We start from the raw sequence: 16,957 nt of genomic DNA, 5'->3' as shown, positions 1-16,957 counted from the left end.
TCTGGATGCACAGGCTCAGCGGCCATGGCTCATGGGCCCAGCCGCTCTGCGGCATGTGGGATCTTCCTGAACCGGGGCACGAACCCGTGTCCCCTGCATCGGCAGGCGGACCCTCAACCACTGCGCCACCAGGGAAGCCCCTTGAATCTGTTATTTCTGTGTAGTTATTGACCTTGCAGGAGTAATAATGTTCCTTAGCCTTGGTTTCCTCATCTGTCAAATGGGAATATTAGTACCTTCCTGACAGGGTTATTGTGAGGTTAAATGAGGTGGTCCTGATAGATCCCTTAGCACATTGCCAATAAGCATTAGACATATTGTAACTTTTAGTGGCTTTATCATTTTATGACGATGAAGTAGATTGTTCATTGCTGGGCAGCAGGCGTGGTTTCAATGTGCATGAGTTCCAGATTTACAGCTCTGGTCCTATGTCTCCTAATCCTCATTTCGTTGTTTTTTTCAGTCTACTGCCAGACATCTCCGCATAGATATTTCCACTAAAGCTCTACCTCCTCGTGTCTAAAAAAACACACTCAACTTTCTTCAGCCCTTGCCAGGCCAGTCCTTCTGATGGCCCCAGTGAGGATGAGGAAATGCACCATTCTGTTTGCCATAAGTCTTCTCTGACATCTTGCCAGCAAAAAACAAAGCTACCTGGTGGCCCCAAACTCCTTTCTTTCCACGTCATTGTTGTGTATCTCTCTGGACCTCTTTTCCTTTCTTGCTGCCAACATTTAAAGTTGGTCCCTTAATAACGTTTGCCTGGCCTCTACTTCACAGCCTCTTGTGTCACCTCCTTGCCGCTGGTCTAGGAAGAATTCGGTGAGCAGTGGGTATCTGTTGAATGCCAGGGGCAAGAGCTGAATAGAGAAATTCTGGGAGGGAGTTTTAAAGATGACTAAGACACCCTCTGACCTTGAGGGATACTCAGCTCATGAGAGAGACACATAGAGAGAAGGAACACTTGGCTGTGAAGTGTGGGCAGGGACTGTCTGACACATCTCCATGTTCAAGTGGTTTCCCGCGTGGTGTGGGAGGGCTGCCCCCGACAACATCGGCCAGTCTGCAGGATCCATGCGTGCCTCCTCCCTTGTTGTCCCTTTTGGGCTTTCTTGGTACCTCAACACCCCGTCCCCAATTTGGACTTTCTCCCCGCACACCTCCAGCCCCTGCACACCAACACCTTTTACTGGGCCTCCCTTTACTGTGGTTAAGACAGCTTGGGGGAGTCAGAGGAATCTCCCCAGGAGAGGTCACCACCAGAGGAAGGAGGCCCAGATTCTGCCTTTTGCTGCCGTCCATTTGATTATGCCAGTCTCCACTTCACAAACTTTTAAGGATATTGCTTTGCCTAGCAAGTAAAATCTAATTTTCTTACCTTGGCATTTAAGACCCTCAGCTGTCTTGTATCAACCTACCTTTCCATTCTTGTTTTTTTCTGACTACCCTTACATTATATGTCTGAATTCTGTACCTCGGTTGCAAATACAAAGGCCTGCAGAGATCAGGCATGTAAGACAAATAAGTGAAGCAGGCTGAGAGTAAGGTATTAGGGAATGGTGGGGACTGCAGCAGACAGGAATTCCTTTACTCCGCTTTAAAAGAGTGGCTCTGTGGTTGCTTCAGCTGACAGTTGCCACATGGGAATGGGTCCAGTGTTGCTTGATCTTTAGGAGAAGATCAAGAGATTTTTAAAGAGAGGACAGAAAGCTGGATTTTTGTTGAGAATGCTCTAGACTTTTATTGTTGTCAATTTTAATTTGAACTTCAAATTAAGAAAAATGTGGGCTAACAAAACACATCTACAGAACAGATCTGTCCCTCTGATGGTTTTAGGTGGCAACCCTTGCCTAGAAGGCCAAGTTCATGCCATCTTTTCTACGACCTAGTTCCTCCACCTAGAAAGGGCTTTGTCCCCTGAAATCCTGGGGAATGTTTTTGTCCCACTCTAAACTACTTCTTTCATCTTGCTTTGTACTGTCGTTAGTTGGAAAAAGGGAAAGAACATAGATTTTGGAGCCAGACAGATCTGGGCTTAAATTCTGCCTCTGGCACTTAACGGCTGCTTGACCTAGGGCAAGTTGAGGTCCAATTTCCTGTAAAACGGAAAGAGTAATTGTATCCTTGTACAGTTGCAGTAAGGATTACAATGACTTATGCAAAGTACCTAGAACATAATAGACTTTCCGTTATCTTTTTCATTATGATCACAAGTCTTATCTCCTTTATTGGACTCTGAGCTCCTTAAGGGCAAAGACTGGGCACCTAGAACATAGTATGTGCTTAATAAACATAGGTTGACTAGTGAACAAGATTCATCCAGTGTGACAGTTCCCACCTATTTATCGGTAACATGCATCCTTATCTCAAGTGGTGTTTGATTTGATGCGCAGCTAAGACTTTGGGGGAAATACAGAAAGAAATACGGTATAAGGCTTTGATTGCTGATCTGACCTTATGTGTTTGTCTTGCCAGGTTATGACGTTGCTGGACCTGTTGCAGTTGGGCTCACCCACTGGAAAAATCCATATGCACAAGGCAGACCCACCCTCCCGTCAGATCTGCCTCTCTTCGTCTCCAAAGATGCAGGCATCCCGGTATATCACCAATCCCTCACTCGCAAGACTGAGCTGGCCACGCCTCTGTCTTGCCCAGCTTCACTGTCCATCACTCCAGTGCCTTCTTACAGCAGCAGCAGCCAGGAAACCCTGAGCCAAGACACAACAGGTAACAGTGCTATAGCTTCCTGTTGGAGATTCAGGACTCCATGTGTTTAAAAGTTCCTTCATGCATTTGCCTGCTGAATGGATTGCGTCTGCATTTCTGCTTATGTGATGCTATGGACCCCAACAATTCGCCCATGTTCACTGGCCTTTAATAGCTTGGCTGTATCAGAAGGAAGGTTAGATGTGTTTAGAAATATTTGACCTAAGCGTTAGTTCTATTTGGTAAGATGTCGTCTGGAAATCAACTCTGAATCAGAATTCCAAGTTTTGTCATAGGACTTTTTGTTTAATTTTTATCCTCTATTTAGTGACAAGGCATTGATCTTGGATTACAGTCTTATATTCAAAAAAGTCATTTTTGAATACTTACCTCAGTTACTGGCAACACATGCTGCTCCACAAATTCGATCTGTGTCGTGGGTCTTCGAACCACTGCCCATGGGCCGAATCTTGGCTGCCACATGTTTTTGTTCAGCCCAAGAACTAAAAATAGTTTTTACTTTAAATGGTTGGTGTTTTAGTCAGTTCAGGCTGCTATAACAAAAGACCACAGACCAGGTAGTTCATAAAAAACAGAAATTTATTTCTTACAGTTCTGGAGGCTGGAGGCTTGAGATCGGGGTGCCAACATAGTTGGGCGAGGGTCCTTTTTTGGGTTGCAGACTTCTCTGTATCCTCACGTGACAGAAAGGGAAAGGGGCCTCTGTGGGGTCTTTTTTATAAGAACGCTAATCCCAGTCATGAGGGTTCCACTTTCATGACCTAAGCACCTCCCAGGGGCCCCGCCTCCTAATACCATCACATTAGCCATTAGGATTTCAAACGTATGAATTTTGGAGGGACACAAACATTGAGACCATATAGTTGGAAAAAATGAAAAGGATAAGAATATTTTGAGACACGTGAAATTCACATTTCAATGTTCATATATAAAGTTTTATGGGACACAACCTCTTATGTATTGTGTATGGTTGCTTTCGGGTGACAAAGGCAGAGCTGAGTAATTGTGACAGAGACAGTACGGCCTGCAAAGCCTAAAATATTTATTATCTGGCCCTTTGCAGAAAATGTTTGCTGACCACTGATCTATGTGATCTTTGGGGCTCATAACTTAATCAGGGCAAGAAAAATGTTTACAACATCTTGTCTTAAAATTTGTCACTTCCATTACACATTGAATTGTGGAAAGCTTTACTCATGCAAGGATGGCCACTTCATTGTTTTTATTTCTAAAGTCTGAGTTGGAGGTTTAAGTTATGCAAAATCTATCCTGCCCCTTTTTTTGGTTTTTCTACAGATAGAGTGCTTAGAGGTGAAGGTTTAGTTGGAGTAATCCAATGTGTAATTCCTGTTCTGGAGATAAATTTTTGAATGGTGACCTTCCACATTCACAATGACACTCAACAAGTCACAGATGCTGCCGCCTTGCAGAAGTTCCAGATTATCAAGAGCAATCTCTAAAGCAGCAGATTGCAGGCTCGCTCAACGTTCAGAATCCCCACAGAACTGGTTAGAAATGAAGATTCCTGGGCTCTACCCCAGGGGATGCTGTGAGCACAGAGTGAGCTTCAGCATCTGCATTCTGCAGGCCGCTCCCTCCGAGCTTCCTCCACACCCACCTCGGGGGACACCCTCGAAAGTGTCTTTGGTTAAGTGGTTGGATGATATTGCAGAGCGTTGGGGGATATTTGCATACCATTGGCTCTGCCGTGGCAAAACTGAGTATCTTTCTGATTGTCCTGATTGAATGTCAGTTGGAGAGTAGAAAGATCATGATCTGAAGTTCAAACATTTTCCATATTTAAGTTTGAAATCTCCTGGGTTTTGATGTTATCATGATTGAAAACTGACTCTGCTTGCTTTAAAAAGTTCAGTAAAATCCGAAATTAAGAAAGAAAGTCCTGCCTTTGGCCGGGGGTAGCTGCGAGGTTATGGCATTTCATGGTAAAGAGGACTGTGAAACGGCAGCTGCCGGAATAACATTTTATCACATTTCCCTCTGAGTTGGCTTTTTCTTTCTGTTTCCATAGCGCGTCACACTCGGAAGCAATCTGATTTTTGGAGGAGGTTTCTATTTTTAACTTGTACGTTTTCAAAAACAAATTAAAAGCCCGTATTTCTCTTCTATCCTAGGAACTTTCCATTAGCAATAAAATATTTAATTTTTCCAAAGAACTGGTTTTTAATCATAATAATTTGTATACTTACAAAATAAGTCTGACACTTAAGGATATATTAAACAAGCATGGGGTATTTTAAAATAGAAAATTATAGATGCTGGTGTAGCTTCTGTAAGACTCAATTATGATTATAGGTTAATTATTGCATTTATTTGATTTCTTATAGCAGTTTATTGATTTTAATAGTGTTTTTTGTATGACAGCTTCCAGTTTCCTATTTTTTAATAGAGTTAATTTATTTTTTTTATATATATATATATATGTATATATATGTTGCTAGTTTGAAGAAAACTCTGAGGTAAGTCAGTTTAACTATAGCAGAATGTCCTACAAATTCCAGACTTTGCTAGACATCCCTTCATATTTCTAATCTGTCTTTCTTCTGCATAAACTTCAGGTCTGATGTAGAGGAGCTTAAAATTTGTAGGCACAAAATCACCATACAATTATTTATTGATTGGTGGAGTTTTCTCATGTTTAAGAATTCTCCAAACATATTTAAAAATCATTTTTCCATTTATAATCTCTACAACTCTACAATTCTAGAAGCAACTGAAAAAACACTGAGTGACTAGACCTTTTGAAATTCTCACTTTATTGAGCTGTTTTCACTCTTGCCACTACCTTATTCCATCATTCCTTCCCTTCATCATGTGACTAATTTCATCGTGTGTAGAAGTTTCTTCTTGGGTTGGACTTGACTTAATCCTGTTTGCTACCTTGTGCAGTTAACAACCTGTGAAACTGCATGGTGGCCCTGGACGCAATGCTCCTTCTTGGTGGCAGAGAATGTTTTAATCAGTAAATTAATTGTAGCAGGTTAAGTTGGAAAAACAGTGTCTGGCTTGTTTTATCCCTCCATTCATCCATTTCTCCATCCGTTCATCTATCCATCCATCCAATACATACTAAATTTCCACTGTGTGTCATGTACTGCAGTAAACCCTTGGGATAGAAAATTGAGTAAAGCATCACCCCATATAAGAAGCTCAAAGTCTGCAGGAGGAGAAAGATATGTAAATCAAGTATTTTAATTCAGTGTTATAAGTCCTAAGATAGAATTTTTCATATTAGGTGATCACACACACATTTTTGTTATTAAATTATTTAATTAATATGCTATTAAAATACTACTAATAAAGTGTTAAAATGTGATATAAAATATAACATTAAAATATGTAAGTAAAAACACATTGAGTGCAAAAGATATTATTAACTTATTTCTTCAATTAAAAGAAGATGAATTTGAGAGAACCATAGGAGGAACGTTTGGAAACCGTCTCCATCTCAGATATTCTGAGTAGGTTTGATACTCAATTTTTGCTAACCAAGCTTTACAACTTGCATCATCACTACCACACAACTTACATTTTTGGTCACTTTATACCACCAACTGATTCTCAGCCACTCTCTTCCATTGTTTTTGGTTCCCAGCTGTGTGCTGATGACTCCAAAGTGATATTTCCATGTCTTATTTCTCTGACAAACTTTAAAGATATATTTACAACTGCCTACCAGAACTTTCAGCCTGGATATATCCCAGACATGTCAAAACTTATGTGTCCCAAATGGAACTTTCTTTTTGGTAGTGCTCAAAGCTGAATTTCTTTTTTCCCCCCCTCCTATCTTTTTTTTTGTTTCTATAAATTTATTTGTTTATTTATGGCTGCATTGGGTCTTCGCTGCTGCACGCGGGTTTTCTCTAGTTGCAGCGAGCAGGGGCTACTCTTCGTTGTGGTGTGCAGGCTTCTCATTGTGGTGGCTTCTCTTGTTGTGGAGCACGGGCTCTAGGCACGTGGGCTTCAGTAGTTGTGGCTCACAGGCTCTAGAGCGCGCTCAGTAGCTGTGGCACACGGGCTTCGTTGCTCCACAGCATGTGGGATCTTCCTGGACCAGGGCTTGAACCCATGTCCCCTGCATTGGCAGGTGGATTCTTAACCACTGTGCCACCAGGGAAGTCCCAAAGCTGAATTTCTCACTCTGTTTAATGGTGCCACAGCCCATCCAGACTCCCAAGCCAAAAACTGGGTGTCCTCAAGCTTTAACCCTCTGCTGGCCATCAGCCTCCACAGCCAGCTGGCTAACATGTTCATTGCCTACGTTAGAGATAGCTCTAATTCGGAGCATCCTCTCCATCCCCATGGCACCATCTCAGCTCAAGCTCTCATCGTCTCTACCGGACTAGAGCAGCCTCCCCACATCTTAATTCTTCCATGTCCTCAGGGTTAGTTTGCCAAATTCATCTCTTTCTCTCTTTTCCACTCTACCTCCCTCCCTGCCTTCCTCCCTGACTTGAAAAATCTCTATTGTTTCCCCATTGTCAGTAGAAGAAAGCCTAAACACTTTATACGTGGTACATGAGGACCTTCCTAAGTAGCGTTAACTGACTCTAGCATCTCTCATCACTCTCTGCAGATGCAGCCACACAGTAGCTACACCTATGCTTTACAGTTCCCTAAAGATCCATGATTTTTCACCTGTGCCAACTGCTTGGATGCTCTTCCTTACATTCTTATTCTAGAAAATTTATTGAAGACACTTAGCTAAGAGTTGACCTCCTCTGTGAATTCTTTCCCTTTCCCCCTCAGCATATTTAGTCATTCTTTCTGTTTCTATTGGGAATTCCTATTGACATCTTGAATTCTGCTCTTATTTGACTGTAATATAATTTTATTTTTATATTTCTTTTTATGGCTAGCCTACTAGATGGAAAGTTCTTGAGCTGAGAATTAATATCATAATCATGTATTTGTTTGGTCAGTGTAGAGCCCAGCATATAGGAAGTATGTTGTCTAGGACCATTTAAACTGCAGATTAGACACTGTTAAAGAGAGAATTAGGCCTGGAAGATAGATATGAAGAAATTCAAATGCAGTATAGAGAGATAGAAGATAGCAAAACAAGAAGGGGGAGGTTGAAATATAGAAGACAGAATGAGAAAGTCCAGCATACTTTTAATAGAAATCCTGTCTGGATTAAGAGAATAGAAAGAATGGAGAGAGATAGAATATTTTTAAAAACACAGCTGCTGAGAATTTCCCAGAATTGTTGAGAGACACAAATCTTTTGAGTCAAGAAACAATGAATGCCAAGAGGAATAAATAAAATTAAATCCACATATAAACATATTTTGGTGAGTCAGCAAAAAACAAAGAGAAAAATCTTAGGAATCTGAGGGAAAAAACAGATTTCCCGCAAATAATAAACAATTGAACTGAGGATAGATGTTCCAATAGTAATTATAGAGGCCAAGAGACAGTGCATCGATATCTTCCAAGTGCTGAAGGAAATAATGGTCAATTCAGAATTCTGAAGCCAGCCAAATGATCATTGAAGAGGGAGATCATCATAAGAACTTTTTTTGGAAAAGACTGGGAAAGTGTACCCAATGTACACCTACTGTGAGAATGACTGAAAAGCCTATTTTAGCAAAGAAGGAACTTGAACCTAGAAGAAAGGCTAAGATGATAGAAATAATAAGAGGAAGAAATACATTCTTAATTTAAAAAGGTCCTTCTAGAAGAATGGTTTTCAGCCAGGGACAATGTTACTTCATGGGTACATTTGGCAATGTCTGGAGGTATTTTTGGTTGACACAGCTGGGCAGGAGGTATTACAAGCGTGTAGAGACCGGGAATGCCGCTAACCATCCTGCAATGCATGTGACATGATCCCATGTTCATCATTAATTCTTAACACTGCTTCCTCCCTTTGAGTTTCTCTTCCTATGTGTTGTACCTTGCCCTTGCAATGGGCCCCCACCTGTATGGCATTTCCAGGGCTCTGCTCTCTCTGCTCTGTCTGGGGCTATCCTTGATAAAGTATGTCTTTCACACTTTTGATTTTCCCTTTTCTATGTTTCTTTGTGTCCTTTAACTCTTCTTAAATTGTATCTCATGCTGCACCTAAGCCTTTTCTCTTGTTGTTCACTTATACCAATTTCTCAACCTTGATACTATTGACATTTTGGGCTGAGTAATTCTTTGCTATGGGGGGCTATCCTGTGCATTGTAGATGTTTAGCAGCATCTCTGGTTGCTACCCACTGGTTGCCAGTTGTGACAACCAGAAATATCTCCAGACATTGCCGAATGTCCTCTGGGTAGGGGCAAAATTGCCCCCAGTTGAGAACCACTGACTTATACTAATTAAGTCCAGTTCTGTTCTCTGGACTTCTGCTTAGTGGGAATAATCTGATAATCTAATCATTGAGGTAGGGTACATAGATTATAATGACTTTTACCCTATATTTAACAAGAGCCTTTTGCAATCTGTGCCCTAATCAAAAACATGGAGGGAATTCCTTTCCAAAGAGGGAGGTTTTCCCCCCGAGAATTCAGTTAACACCTTTGATACTTGTCCATCAGCCCCCCATATACAGTCCTCTGAAATTATGTCATAAATCAGAGCTCCTCCATTTGTGTCCAAGAAGACCAGTGACAATTTCCCTGCGTCTACATACACAGAAATAAGCTAAAACTCATCACTTTTTTCTTGTGCCTTCCTTCCCCTGTCTCCTGTGTCTCACAAGCTTCACACAGTGGTCTCTTGATAGAGCTGGGTTTTAGAAAAAGATCCTAAATGAATTCCATACATCTCGTATGGATTTTAAAGATGATCCTCATTTGTGAAAGGGAAAGGAGATGTGAAATGACTATTCTTTGTTCCTGATCAATGATCATTTCCCAAGAGCCTGTCTTGTCGTTGGGATGGAAGATGTTCACTTACCTTTCCTAGTGACCTCTTAGGGCATATCAGTGCTTCTGCATGTGCAAACTTTGAAAACTGCTAAATGCCTGAGGTGTAGAGTACCTGGGAAGTGATACCCACTTAGTAGCACGAATTCAATTTCTTTCAACAAATCGTGACCAGATATATTCAGAGTGGATGCCAAAGGAAATAGGGGGGAATTAAATTTCAGAGCTAGGGTGCCACAAAAAGTGACCCTGCAAGTTGAGCTACTGATATGACCAGGAGATGAGAGTAGTTTGACCCAGCCAGGAGACAGACATGCTCCCTTTTAGAGATGCCCAGAGATACTCATGGACCTGCCCCACTCGCAGGGGCACGCCCAGCCAGGCTAAAGCCAAAATTTCTGCTTCAGTGATAGCTCAGCTGAATTCACGGTGCAGAGTAATGGAAAGGACAGCTACCCTCTACAAAAAAACAGAACAGTATAAATGAGACACAGTTGCTAAACCATTATATATACAGTGGGTTTCTTGTAGACAACATAGAGTTAGATCTTGTGCTTTTATCCACTCTTATGATCTGTCTTTTAATTGATATAGTTAAACCATTCACATTTAAAGTGCCTATTGATATAGTTGGGTGAATATCTACCATGTTTGTAACTGCTTTCTATTCATTGCATTTGTTTGCTGTTTCTTTTTTCTTCCCTCTTTCTCTGCCTTCTCTAGTTTTCATTGAACATTTTTCATGATTTTTAAAATGGAATGGGTACCTACCCACTTATCTCTCTGCCTTTAAAATTTTTCCTTTTGTCAAAATGTCCCTGAAGGGGTATTTCAACTTTAATTGTACGTGGTGGAATAAGTTTCCTGGTAAAGTTTATATGGAATGTGGGTATCATGGTTAACCTACTAATGTTAGGAAGTAATAATATGTGAAACCACTTGTCCTGGTTTTCTGGAAGGTGATTTATGGTTTTCTAGAATCCTGGCTGGGTAGAAGATGTCACCCAGTAGAAGGGCAGGCATTTGAGTAGAGGTTGTTCAGGTGAGGAATTGGTGTTCCAAACATCGGGACAGTGTGTGGAGACTGATGCTAGAGCAGCTGGGGGTTGTGTCCTTCACATTCAAGGTCGAGCACTGAATGCCTTATACATAGAGATATTGTTACATGGGGTGGTTGGGTTCTCTGGGACTATTACTCTGGTATTCAACTTTTTTGGCATTCCATAAATTAAATAGCATTTGTGAGGGGGCCCAGAATCTTAACCACCATATATATACCACTTCTCTGACAAAAGCTGAGGTTAGTTGGGGACCACCTGCACTTTAAGAACTAAGGGGATCATTGGAAATGTTTATTTGACAAGAGAATTGGCTAAGAGAAATAAATCACTGTGCTTTCTTCAAGTTTCCTAATTTCCCCTTCTTCTCAAATTTGGCTATATCGTTCTTTTCAGAATTCAAGATCATGTCCTGTCATTTAATTTCTGATTCTAGCACAGTCCTGTTAATCTCTTTTCCAAGTGTGGTGGTTATTTAGTTTTAGAAGACTGAAAGCATCAGTGAATCAGGGAATGATTAATGGCACATGAGGACAAAGTCAATTAGATGATGCAGCTGTGAAGTTGCTTGAGGATTTCTGATATAAGAAACTGAAAAACTTGATTTAAAGCTGTATTAAATCTGATTTGCAAACGATAATATATTTTAGAATCAAAAGGCATTAAAGAGCTCCAATAAAGTCATCCATTCATCCAGTCATCCAGATTCTTGTTAGGTGAAGTGTGGTCCTCTAGAGATAAGAGGGCTTGAACTGGGATTAAGCAATATAATCCAAAAGGGGCACATCTGAGGGATATTTTGGAGATAGTTTCAGTACATCTTGGTGATTAATAGATGTGGTATGTTGAGTGAGTGGATATTCCACGTGTTTCCAGTTAAGTTAAAATATAGTACTGAAGCTTTGTTGTGTAGGCCAGTTTTCTCTAGCTTTAATGTGAATACAAATCACTTGGAGATCTTGTTAAACTGCAGATTCTCATTTAGCGGGTGGGTGTTGGGGGTGACATTCTGCTTTTCTAACAAGCTCCCATGTGATCGTTGTGGAACTTGGAATTTAGTACGAGATGCAGATAACAATATTACACCAAAAAATGTATGGTTACCAACAGGCAGGTGCTGTGAAGGAAAGGGTTCTTCTTAAAGATCCTTGGAAATATTGTTTTTTATCAAAACATGTCTCTGAGTTCCCAAAACAGCGCTCCATAAAGACATTTGCTTTACCACCAGCTGTAAGTGGGAAGTTTGCTTATACTGTGTTAGGGGAAAATGATTGACCTGTGTGGTATAAGTGTTCTAACTTTCTCATAGACATGGTTTAGATACAAAAAACCCAGCAACCATAGTACTGCTTGAGGGAGGAATTAGTTAGCTTGGTTTGGGTTTCCTGGGAGATAGATTCTGAGCCAGAGATGAGCAGGTAAGAAGTTTATCAGGGAGAGCCCTTGGGATCAATGTGTGAGTGTATTTGTGTGTGTGGGCGGGGAGGGGAGGTAAGGGGGAAGGAAGCAGGATTGGGCAGAGAGAGGATTTGCACTGTGATGATACACACAGGCTTCAACCCAACGCATAGGGAGATCTGGAGCTGGGACGGCCTTCAGAATTGTCCCACAATGGGGCTTTTGTACCGTCCCATCACTGCCTGGATGCAATCTGCTACAGGGAATGTGTGACCTTGAGAAATTCTCTTGGAGGGCAAGGGCCAAAAGACAGAGACTCAGCTGAGAGCCATCAGCACCAATACTTATAGCAGCTGGGGAGGTGAGACGGCGCATACAGCCTTTGCTACATCAGCTGATTGAAATGAAGGGATTAAGAAGTCATAAATGGGAAAGGCAAGTTGGCTGCGCAGTGGAGTCCTCAAGCCACGGGTATGGTAAGTCCGTAGATCTCTGCGGGAATGGGGAGGCGATGACCGGTAACTTGTTTGTTAAACTGAGTCCTGAGTTGAAGTAGGTTAGGATTTTTGAGTTGTGGTTCATCAGAGTTCATCCAGTGGGTTTGTGGACACCAGCTGCCTTGTAAATTATTTTGAAAGCCAGGAACACATAGAGCAGAGGTCCCCAGCCCCCAGGCCGCACAGCAGGAGGAGAGTGGCTGGTGAGTGAGCGAAGCTTCATCTGCTCCCCGTCGGTCCCCATCGCTCCCCCCTCCCCCGTGGAGACATTGTCTTCCACGAAACTGGTCCCTGGTGCCAAAAAGGTTGGGGACCGCTGACATAGAGGATCAGGGCTTTGAATTCTATGGGGAAAGAGGTCGTGCATCTGGGCAGATTTTCTCAGCACCCAGTTTCAGGTTCAGCTTGTATTTCTCGCCAGCAAAGGGGCACCTAAAGGATTGGGTAACACTCTTCTGATGACTGTGTTCCTGGTTAGGAGGGTGGGAATTTGGAAGCTTTGTACAGCCACTGTCTTTTCAGCAAAATAAGGATACAACTGGTTTATGGTTGTAACCAGAGAATGGGCAAGTTCCCTCCAGTTTTCTCATCCGACGTCGTGTGATTCATGTTCATTTACTCAGCGGCTGTTCCCAGAGTGGCTAGCATGGGCCAAGCACTGTATTAGGACATAGGCTGGGCTCCTTTCTTGTTGGAATGACAGTGGAGCGGGCTAGTGGATTAAACAGATATTAATCACACGTGTAAAATTTGATTAGCTTAATGAAGGGGAAAAAACCCACTATTATGGATTCCGTGCGGGCGTTGTTGGCTGGGGAGCTGCGCAGTCACTGGCCAGGGACGGGATCCGCGGCTGAAAGGCCGCCTCGGCGCCTCCTGGGGATGCGCTGGGTGCTCCGCGGAGGCGGCGTCGGCGGCTGCAGGGGACGAGCTAGCGCCTGAAGCCCGTGGAGCCCGAACGGCGCGCACAGGTAGAGCGGAGGCGAGAGCTGGGGCCCCAGGGCCGCGCGCTCACCTGGGCGGCGCTGTGGGACCCGGGCTCCAACAGCGAGCGCAGCGCCTACCCGCCCCAGCAAACAAACAAAAGCAAGACATTGTCAGGGGGTAAATCAAGAGGGGGTTTATTGAGATTTGGAAACGGGTAGAGACTGAGAGTGTGATAGTAAGTTGAGAGGTCTCAAGGATGTATTGGAGCTGGTGAAGATTATAATGAGAATGTGGGCCAGGAGACCAAGGACCTGGCTTCTCTTCCCAGTTTGGCCAGGTATCAAGGTACCTTCACACGAAGGACTTAACCTCTTTGAGCCTTGATTGCTTCATCTGTAAAATAGTGCTGTTATGAGACTCAAAGGAGATGAAATAGACAAAACGTTTTTTTAATCCTTTTTGTTACCGAGTTTAGTGAATTGTAAAATGCTATTCAGCTACCTTGTCTTAGCTTGTGGCTTTCAACTTTTTCTTTTTCACCGCTACCTAGAGTAAGAAATACTTCCATATTGTGATCTACCACTACTACTTTTTCTTCTTCCTACTCTCTCTCTCTCAACTGAAAAAATGTTTCAGGAAATAATACTTATCCTCATGTGTTATGTACTCTGATATTTCATTCTTTTCCCCCAAAAGTGCTAGTCGTAATCCATTAAATTGATGCCATTGCCTACTAATGATTGCAATTTATAATTTGAACAGTATTGATCTAGATAAGACGGTAGTACCTCAGATCCTCTGAAACCATATTAAGGTGTCAGAGATAATTTTTTTTTTTCTGGTGTGTGTGTGAGGTCTGTTGTACGAGGAAATTATTTCTTTTTGGAGACTCATCCTTAATGTTCTTTAAAAGTCATCTGACGCTTATGGCAATCAGGCTGTCTCCCAGCGTCGGTAAAGCTGTGATCCATTAGAGGGGCTCTGTGTACCCTGAGGTTCTCAGTGTTAAGTCAACAAAGAACTGTGGCCAAGGACCCTGTATCAGTTAGCCATTACCGCAGTAATACCGCACACCAAACAACCCCCAAACCCCCAAAGCATACCATGCCGAGCGTTCACGCATGCACCCGGGATGCGGTCGCTCTGCAGGTCTTGCCTGGGCTCACTCAGTCTCCTGGAGTCGACTGGCTGTTGGCAGATCCAGGCTGACAGCAGCTGGAGCAGCTGGGATGTCTCAGCTCTGCTCCACGAGTCTTTCATCCTCTAGTAGGCTAGTCCTGGCATGTTCTCGTGCAAGAGGAAGCTTTGCAAGCTTCTGCTGGGAACACATTAGGCAGTATCACATTGACCAAACCATGCCACGTGGCTGAGCCAGAGTTAAGGATGGGGCAGAATGTGTCTCAGTGGGAGAGCACTGCAAAGTTACATTGAAACAAGATGTGGAATTGGGCTGTGAGAAACTCTCATTGGCTCCGATTCTTTATTCTTCGCTGTCTCACACAGGATCTCCTTGACTCAAAAGTGGCCCTTTGCACAAGTAGGTCTCAAATCTGAGTCCTTGAGGCTATTTGCCTGAAAGACACCATGCTGTCCTCATATGCTGGTTCAGTTGTCTTCCTTTTACCTAAACTTCCTTGTAAAGCCCCCTTCTCTTCAGTGTAGGTCATCTTAGGAAAGTAGATGTTTGAGGAGTGCCTGCCCTGCCAACATAGGAGATACGCCTCCACCTGCCTGAATCCCAGTTGTGGGCATTATTTAGATTAAGCCACAACCCACACCATAGTTTTTACTCCTGTTTTCTCCAGTTTTTCCGAAGAATATATACCATTGTAGTATGGTATTTTTGAGTTGATTCATGAAGCTGGATATCTAAATGAGAGATACTTTAATGAGTAAAGTTAGTAACAGTCTATGTCAAAATATTGTATTTTGTCTCAAAATTTCCCCTAAGACTTAGCTCTGAACTTCTAGCTGTCTCTTAGCGATCCCTGCTCTCGAGCTCCCACAAGCACCTGTCTAAACCACTTCTGTGTTTCCTGTTTCAGCAAACTACATCACTATCCACCCTCTTCCACAGAGTGAAGAGTCATCGTTAACCCTTCACTGACAGCCACTATCTATCAGCTCTTTTTCTCTTGTGAATAATGGCTGGCATCATTATTCAGCCAGACACTGGAATTGTTCTTCGTTCGTTTACTTGGCCAGGTTCTGTGCTAAGAACTGGGGATGTGAGAGTGACTAAGACATGATACCTTCTTTTTGAAGCTTAGTATCTAGTCAAGAAGGAGAATTGTCAACACATAACTCACAATGTGGAGCTATGAATAGAGCATCCTTTCTTCCTACATCTAACTGCTCATCAGTCTTGCTCCTTCTGCCTCAGAAGTGTACCTCAAACCTACCTCTTCATTCCTGTGGTCATTTTCCCTTGAATGGCTCAGAGCTTTCTGTTCTTCTCAGGGCTGGGGCAGTAGCCCTGGTCTCCCTGCCTTCACTGTTTTCCCAATCTGTTCTCTCTTCCCTCAGCCACTTGATATCATTGGCTAAAACATGGACTCAAGATGCCATTCCTTGGCTTGAAAACCATGAGAGGGTTTGGTTGTTGTACAGTAAGTGGAACATAGAATTATCATATAACCCGGCAATTCTGCCCCTTGGTATATACCCAAAATGATTGATAACAGGTGTTCAAACAAAAACTGCTACACTAATGTTCATGCAGCACTGTTCACAATAGTCCGAAGTGGAAACAACCAAAATGTCCATGAACTGATGAATGGATAAACAACGCATATCCATGCAGTGGAATACTGTTTAGCCAGAAAAGGGAACTGAGCACCGATACAGGCTGCAACATGGGGAAACCTTACACATTGTGCTAAGTGAAAGAAGCTGGACACAAAAGGCTACATACTGTATGATTCCATTTATACGAAATATCCAGAAAAGACAAATCTATAGAGGCAGAAAGCAGGTTAGTGGTTGCCAGGGATTAGGGGAGGGGAGAATGAGGAGAGATTGCTTAACGTGTGTGGAGTCTCCTTTTGGAGTGATGAAAACGTTCAGAAACGGGTATGGTTGTACAACATTATGAATAGACTAGATGTCTATCATGGTAACCCTTACGTGTGTTTTTACCACAATAACGTAAATGTAAAACAAATTATCAGGGTTCCCTGACCAGCGATGGTTCGAGTTCAGATTTCACAGCATGTAGTTCATAGACCCTCATGGTCTAGCGCAGCCTGGCTTACTAGCTTTGGTCCTCCCAAGCATCCTATGAAGCAGCCCTACCTGGTGTGACATCTTCCTGCCTTTGCTATGCTGGACTCTCACCTGGGGTGCCCTGTTCTTTTCTGCTTGATGAAATTTAAGATCTGGCTTAAATGCCATTCTTCTATGAGGGCTTACCCATGTTCCACTGATCCTTCCTCTGTGTTCCCATAGCACCTTATTCAGATCATTAACCACAGTG

At 42.6% G+C, this 16,957-nt stretch overlaps 1 protein-coding gene across 1 annotated transcript in view; it reads left to right on the top strand.

Moving 5' to 3' along the window:
• ANO4 (anoctamin 4) overlaps positions 1-16,957 on the top strand; it is a 482,060-nt gene that overhangs the window by 44,302 nt on the left and 420,801 nt on the right. The window contains exon 7 of the mRNA XM_079935996.1: positions 2,476-2,727. Coding sequence (XP_079792122.1) covers positions 2,476-2,727 — 252 coding nt within the window. The remainder of the gene's footprint in view (positions 1-2,475; positions 2,728-16,957) is intronic.

The sequence above is a fragment of the Stenella coeruleoalba genome, assembly GCF_951394435.1.
Source record: "Stenella coeruleoalba genome assembly, chromosome: 11".
NCBI lineage: Eukaryota > Metazoa > Chordata > Mammalia > Artiodactyla > Delphinidae > Stenella > Stenella coeruleoalba.
Note: the sequence above shows the minus strand (reverse complement) of the source record. Positions and strands in the feature narration are given on the sequence as shown.